We start from the raw sequence: 7553 nt of genomic DNA, 5'->3' as shown, positions 1-7553 counted from the left end.
GCGTACCATTAAATTCATATATATTCACTTTTTTCTTCCATTGACAATAAATATTTTTTTGGAAAACTGCACAGTACGTTAACAGGCCTACTGTTAATGATAATTATCCTCATCGAAAATTATCCTCTTTTTCTTGAACTGAACGTAGTAAATGTCAAAGCCATCGGACAATGCTAACAGAAGGCGGTGAGAGCCATTCCATGAAAATGAACAAAGAACAATCGAATGTTTGGAGCCAAACGGATGGCGTCGGTATTCCATCAAGGAAAAAAAGACACATATTTGATTTGAAGTCCATTTATTTTTTGGAAAGGTTATTCTAAATCAAATCTATCAGAGTAAAACATCCTTATTTATGCTTCTTCTATATTAAAATTAATTCATTGTGTGTAGTTGCTTCCTCAGAGCAATTCGTATTCGTATGAGAAGTATAATATTTACCTTTCATTTATTTAGCCACCAACAACGTCAAAGCAACACTACCATAGGTACCAAATCAGGGTCCTTCATCTTAATTCGTACAGGTGTTAGTGTCAGGCACACGATACAGGATGCAAACTGTTCCAGTAACATTGTAGTATGGGGCATGTCAGAGCAATGCAAGGAAGGCAACGTCACAGCCAAAATAATTTCAGATTAGTCATTTTTCCCCCACAAAGCCATAACATGATGCTGACCTTTGACCTGTTAAGCGGAAGATTGATAGCTTCCCTAAAGGTTATGGTTGGTTACTATGTGGTTCTCCTAAAGTAACATCCTTAAGTCATGGGAAGACTTTGTCCAGTTTACTTAACAAAATAAAATTACATTCACAAAAATATTCTAATATGAAGCTGAACGATCTTACATTAACTGAATGAGAGTAAAGCCTCACTGTGACTGTAAAGGACAAATTTATTCCAGCTTTCAATGGTGTTACTCTGACTACATCAAAGTAGTTTAATGAACATTAAAAGATATTTTTGAAGAAAACTGTTTTTACAGTACCCTTGTAGGACTTCAATTTACATTTCCGGTGTCAAAAATGAAAATTCATAAATGTATTGTAAATAATGACAATGCCTTGCGTATATTTTGTCCACTATTTTCCAAATGGACTTCGGTGTATAGAAGTTTGCCTTTCAATGTTGATACCTTTGAATGTGCTAGGTTGGGGGTAGCGTTAACAAAATATAGTTTTGCACTTCAAACAAACCAAAGATATGTGTAAATACATTTGCTAATAATGACTGAAGAAAAATGATTATATTCCCACCACCATTTTCCTTTTGCAATTTACAATGGTCCACTACAAGACGAGATTCTCAGTTTCACTTTGATTGCTTGGATGAAGTCGTGAATAACTAACAAAATTTCTTTTCTATTAGTAGCATGGAGGATTTCATCTTCTTGTGGATCACTTGTTTACATTACAATTGCTAGGAAAACAAGCTGAAGAACAATACCAAAGCGAAGAGAAAGAAAATAAATCTTGTAAGAAGATCAGTAATTTGAACAGATAAGTTGATGCATAATTTCCCACCACCATCAATAAAAGAACACAAAAAGAGATACTTCTTTGTAGTGGTTGAGAGTATCTGATCTTTTCTTATTGTTACGTAAAGAAGACATCTGGTTAGTGATGTGAAAAGAAGCAGGATGAGGTTTCTTGAAGCTCCTTAGATTCATTTTTAAAATTTTGATTTAATGATTTGCTCAAAGTCTCTTGCGGACAGAATATTGATTGTAATACGCCAGCAGTTATACATTGACCTTTTGATAAAGTGAGTGTATTAATAAATACAGGTTCTGTATAAGGAAGTCTCACGATTGGAGGCTTGTCGTCCCTCTGTATTTTCCTATCACATCGTAATATAAGATACACAACATTTTCATGCAGCTTTTGCAGAATTGCATATCGCTTCCTCTTTCGGTGTCTCTTCTCCAAGACTTTTCATAATGTTAACAAACCACATTTACTGCTTCAATTTCATGAACGACCATATAACCCAAGCATTTCAGGCCTTTTACTTTGTAGTAATTTTATTAACAGGGCTTTCCTGGTGAGTGGTCTTAGCGCTGATGGTTTGCAGTATTTTGAAGAAGAAAGAATTTAGAGAAGGAACGATGTTAATGGCAGTTAGCTTATTGCTCAATAGTTAGCCCCTTTTAGCAAGTTGCTTACTGGTTGCAGTGCAGTCTCTTTACATTCTTTCTCCTATGTTAATTTGCATCCAAGCATATTCAGAAAGCCAGAGTTGAAATGATTTTGACCTTTTCAGTAGCTTAAGTCTTACCCCAAAATTTACACTAAAACTTCAGATTGGTGGTGTTATCCACAGGACTTTCCATCACCACTAACCCTCCTAGAGTTTTCTTGTGCTTTCTGATCACTCAGAGAATGCTTTACTAATTGATGGCTTTGTCCATGCACTATACTTTTCTTTTGAGCTTTGCTCAAATCCAAGTTGGAAAACACAGTCTTATCTCGTTACAAGCTAACTCACTCTGCAAAATTACAATATTCAGCTGAAGCTCTAGTCCAGTCAAGAAGGAATGGAAGAATTCTAATCTGTCAAAATTGAAGTGACTGTGACTCCTTCTTAGATTTTGGGTAACACTAGTTTTTGCAGTTGCTGAGAATCACGTCCGGATTTTCTTTGTCCAAAAGATCAACCATTGCAGACGCCTCATGTTACATCTGCTGCCATCTTGTTTTTTTTTCTTCTATATCAGTTCTTCAAAATTTGTTTCCAGTTGACTAAGCGCAATAGTTCGCCGCCACCATGTTGATTGTATGTTGAACTTGGCTCAGAGCAAAAGACATGTGATTGCCTTGGGGTTATCGGTCCACTTCCATTGCACAGATTATTGCTTGTGACGGCTGGAATGCTACAGCTGAATACTTATATATACGGAGGCAGAAGTAAAATGAGAGTAAACAACATGGTAATTTTTCTTTTCCTGATCATTACATAGTTAGCTAGTCATCAGAAACACCTGTTTCAGCGTAAAGAGAGAAAACTAGTAAGCAAAAGCTAATAGTAATCAACAGTTTAGTAGTACATTCATCTTTCATTAACGATCGTCCATATTTATTTATTTTATTCTTGCTAAATTTCATATTTCTAACCTTCACTGTTTTTTATTGAGTTCATATTTTGTACGTTAGGAATATGATGGGTTTGGTTGTCAAGAAATTTATATTTAAAATTTTCCAAGTTTTTGTAAAGTTTGATAAAGAAACCGACTCATGAGAAAAGATTAAACTTTTTTTTACCGTTAAGTAACAGAAGTCAAATCAAAGGCATTCAACATAAATAGGCAGATCATAAACAAATGGGGTGTCATGAATGTGCAGTTTAAATCGTACCTTAAGTCCATAATTAAATGCAGTGGTGAGTCGAGGTTTCAGGAAGTTTCGATTTTTAGTTCTGAAATCGATGTGATTTTACTCGAGAATTGGTAAGAGAACTATAATGATTGTTGGTGGTTACGTTTGGAAGAAACGGAAAACCCAAAACCAGGAAATCTTTGGCTCTTGATAAACACTACTATACTCTTTTGTGCTTGTGTCTGTGTGCTTTTGTTTTACTGTTGATATTCTTGCAGCCTCTTATGCTTGCTACAATTTTTTTCCATGTTTTTCTATATATTTATCTTGATTCTTCATTTAGTTTGATATTATGTTATCTTTAGTTTTCATTTAGTTTGATTGATATAATTTATCTTGAATCTTCATTTAGTTTGATATAATGCTATATCTTTCTTAGGTGTTGTGAAAATCCTCTTTTTTCCATCAAACCTGCTGGCTGCAACAAAGTATTAATTTTGTTAGAGTATTTCTGTTCAAAATAAAGCCAACTTAATTTATTTGAAGATATAGCCGAGTTGTCATTAAATTTCAAACTAATTATTTCACATGATAGACTTAGTGTACCAAATGAGAATCCAGATTAGAAGTTAACAAAATGCGACTAGTTACCGGTCTTGTCTTATGTGATGATATTCTGCAGTAGAGAAGATTAAGGACAGATGACATTTGGTTGTGTCGGAGCTGAGGAATAAAAGGTGAAGATTAGTTTCATCACAGATATTGTGCTTTGTATCCTTTCAGACACATACACAGCAACTAGTTTCTTTTAAGAGGACAAATCTTATTCGGTCCTGATTCGACAGAAATTCTGCGACTTATGAGAATATGAAAGCTTAGAAAATACGATGATATATATATATATATATATATATGTATATATATATATATATATATATATATATATATATATATATATATAGTATATGTGAGTGTGTGTGTGTGTGTGTGCGCGCGTGCGTGTCTGTGTGTCTTTGCTTGTGTGCAGAATCTACTGGTCGTTATTACCAGACACATATGAAATTGTAATAGCCACAATGCCCTCTTAACTTCTCAAATTCCTTGCTCTTTTATGGATACGATTGTCACTGCCTGTGCTGTAACAAGCTTATCCCAAAAAAGAGCAAAGAATTTTAGTAGATATGAGGGCATTGTGTCTATTGCAATTATATATATATATATATATATATATATATATATATATATATATATATATGTGTGTGTGTGTGTGTGTGTGTGTGTGTGTGTGTGTGTGTGTGTGTGTGTGCGTGCAGTTGTGTATACATATATATACACATATAAATATAAACAAATATATAAATTTTTTATGTATATGTTTGCATGTATAAGAGAAAATTATAAATAGCACCAAGAGCAAACAGTACATATTCCCTTCACAAATATACACAAAAAGTTAATAATATTTTCCCTGCATAAATATCTTCGGATGACTGTTTCCTGCTATTTGTTGAGTGCCGTGTAAAAGAAAATGGTCGATTTCATAGGTCAGGTATTGATTACAGCCTAACTGCAGTGAAAATCAAATGCTTTTCCATTTATTCTGGCTCCAAAAGATGTCCAGATATTATGATCTATTTTGGATGTTTTAATAATTGTCATTGATTTTAGTGTTTCTTATCCCACCAACAAAGTTTACTAAGATTAATTTATGTGCTTTATGGCAACGCAATATGCTCGATTAAAAAATGGTTTGCAGCTGATAACCTCCGCTGTTGCCATAAGGAAGAGGTCCTCTTTGTTTTTCATTCCTACCTTGGTTAGTGACGTTGCAAGAAGTGCAGCTTGAATTGTTGGGAAGGCTAATGGTGACTTGCTTGATGCACAAAGAGTTCAGAATTATGGATCCACAGTTGCAGAGGTTTAGGTTTCTGCAAAACGAAGCAGTGATTAAATTTCCAACATTTTCCATAACCTTCATAGGAACTTTCTTCTTAAAATATTAGCAATGGCTTATTTTGATGGATTGGACACGATTTTAAAAATGCAGTATGAAAATGTTGAGAAATGATTGTAGAAATAGCGAACAATTTTACGAAGTTTAAGCAGTTGTCCATGATTCAGTTTTGCTTATAAGATAAACCTCGAATTTCTTTCACTGTGGTTTTCCGCGTTGTAGTCTTTAGCAAAATCTTTAAAGTAGTCGTCTTAATACATCAGAAAATGTTCCTTTATGTCAAATTAATGTCGGCGAGTAATGGTTTTGTTTTGGTATTCTAATGAAGGATCATTATAGAATACTTTCATATTCATTTCAACATTTTTAACAATATTTTCATGAGAAAGTTTATTCGCAATTCTCACAGACTACATCACTGACATATAATATTCTCCCCAATGTACAATATTCGTATCACTTTTATTTCTAAAAAAAGGAGGTAAGGAAATTAGTACTACGCCTTCCAGAATTATTTAGGCAAATAAAAGATCTTTTTTTATGAAAAGACAGCTATAGTCAGTCACAGTAGTACTCTCATCAGTGACGATAGAATTTTTGAATTAATTAATGATGACGTATCTCCTCCTTAGATATTGTAAGTTTAAAACGAATATATGGTTCATTAAGCTTCTTTTCAGCTGCATGCCATTCAACTGTAACTTAGAATTCTTAGAATTAATCCTATATTGCGACTCTTAGTCATTTTGTTTTTCGTTCTGTTCATAAAACGATTTAAAAATGAGCTGCCAGCAGTTGCAACCTGTCATCTGCTTCACATTCCTCGTGTTACTGCTTGCATTGCATTACGTGCGTTGTATGCACCACAATCACAATTATCATTTCTGATTATGTGAAATGACAAATTGTCCCTGGGGACGTATATCCTTCCAAAGGTAATACAGATTACCGCATTGATAACCCTAATGGAATTACTTACATTACTTCAACATTTGTGAATTCAGACAAATCTATGATTCCACCTTCAGTTAAATTGGCGCAGGGTTGTCCTATGATCGTTATTGCTCGATATGTCCCTGGATCAGCTATTAAGGAGGAGTTAAAAAGTACCTGAAATACAAAATCGAAACATGTAATTTTCTGTAAAACAAAGGTGATTGTAGTCAACTAGAAGTCTAAAGTGCTTAGCCTTAATATTTTCCTTCGAGTGAATTTATATTCGAACACTGATCCTCTTGAACTTCATCTTTTTTGTTCTATATATTTATCTTCATTCTTCAGTTAGTTTGATGTAATATTATCTTTAGTTTTCATTTATTTTATTGATATAATTTTATCTTGAATCTTCATTTAGTTTGATATAACGTTACATCTTTCTTAGGTGTTATGAAAGTCCTCTTTTTTTCCATCAAATCTGCTGGCTGCAACAAAGTGTATGTATATATATATATATATATATATATATATAATATATATATATATATATATATATATATATATATAATATCAGTGTTTTGATTTTAAATTGAGAACAGTTCTAGTAAAGCTTTATGTGCATTTTCATTTATAGAAGGAAAATAAGAATGACTGATAAGTTTTCTTTGTTTTAAAACTTTCCCGGATATAAAATTCATCATTCCTTGCCTATATATCTTCTCATCATTCCAGGAGAGATTCTAGATTCCAGATAGGAAAGGAGAACTTACTTCCAGAAGAGTAAGATGTCTAAATCCATTGCATGCTTTTGCAAGATGTCCAATTTCCTTTCGTTGGCCCTTTTCCGAGGAAAGTCTTCTCCCTGATCCAGTTATTAGAGATTGGAAATATGCACAGATATCGAAATTTGATGGTATCGGACAGAACTGAAAAGCAAAGTTCCTTATCAGTCAGTGGCAAGGTTGGAAGAGGCTTTAAGATAATGAATGAGAGTCTTCACATGGAAGTGAACCTTAATATTTCTTTAATTAGAGATAGTGCTACAAACATTAGTACCGTAGCTGTATTTGTTGTTGTTTGAGTTGTTCATGTTGAAAGAGTATAACATGCTGTTGGCAAAAACTATGAGAACTGTTGTTAAATATTTACTAATCGAATTGTCTGTAACAGTTTGGGTGACGTGCTAGGCGAGACAGCAAATTCTTTTTCATCATTTAATAAACTAATGTTTATCATAGCATGTTAAATTAACACTTGCAATATCAATGTTTCTATAATGATAAACAAACTAAGCAAGTCTTGTATGGAATCCGACACGGGAAGGGAGTGGACCGGTACTGTGATAATCTG

At 33.5% G+C, this 7553-nt stretch overlaps 1 protein-coding gene across 4 annotated transcripts in view; it reads right to left on the bottom strand.

Moving 5' to 3' along the window:
* Positions 1–281: 281 nt before the first annotated feature.
* Positions 282–7553, bottom strand: part of LOC135219512 (uncharacterized) — a 90464-nt gene continuing 83192 nt past the window's right edge. For 3 of the 4 annotated variants that reach the window (XM_064256341.1, XM_064256340.1, XM_064256339.1), the window contains exons 10-14: positions 6974–7129; positions 6247–6377; positions 5126–5241; positions 3965–4036; positions 282–3791 (exon numbers count right to left, since the gene is read on the bottom strand). In XM_064256341.1, coding sequence (XP_064112411.1) covers positions 4005–4036; positions 5126–5241; positions 6247–6377; positions 6974–7129 — 435 coding nt within the window. In that variant the 3' untranslated portion in view covers positions 282–3791; positions 3965–4004. The remainder of the gene's footprint in view (positions 3792–3964; positions 4037–5125; positions 5242–6246; positions 6378–6973; positions 7130–7553) is intronic. The other variant, XM_064256342.1, reaches the window with a different exon arrangement.

Source organism: Macrobrachium nipponense, chromosome 1 (assembly GCF_015104395.2).
Source record: "Macrobrachium nipponense isolate FS-2020 chromosome 1, ASM1510439v2, whole genome shotgun sequence".
NCBI lineage: Eukaryota > Metazoa > Arthropoda > Malacostraca > Decapoda > Palaemonidae > Macrobrachium > Macrobrachium nipponense.
The sequence above is the reverse complement of the archived record's forward strand: the minus strand, read 5'-3'. Positions and strand labels throughout refer to the sequence as shown.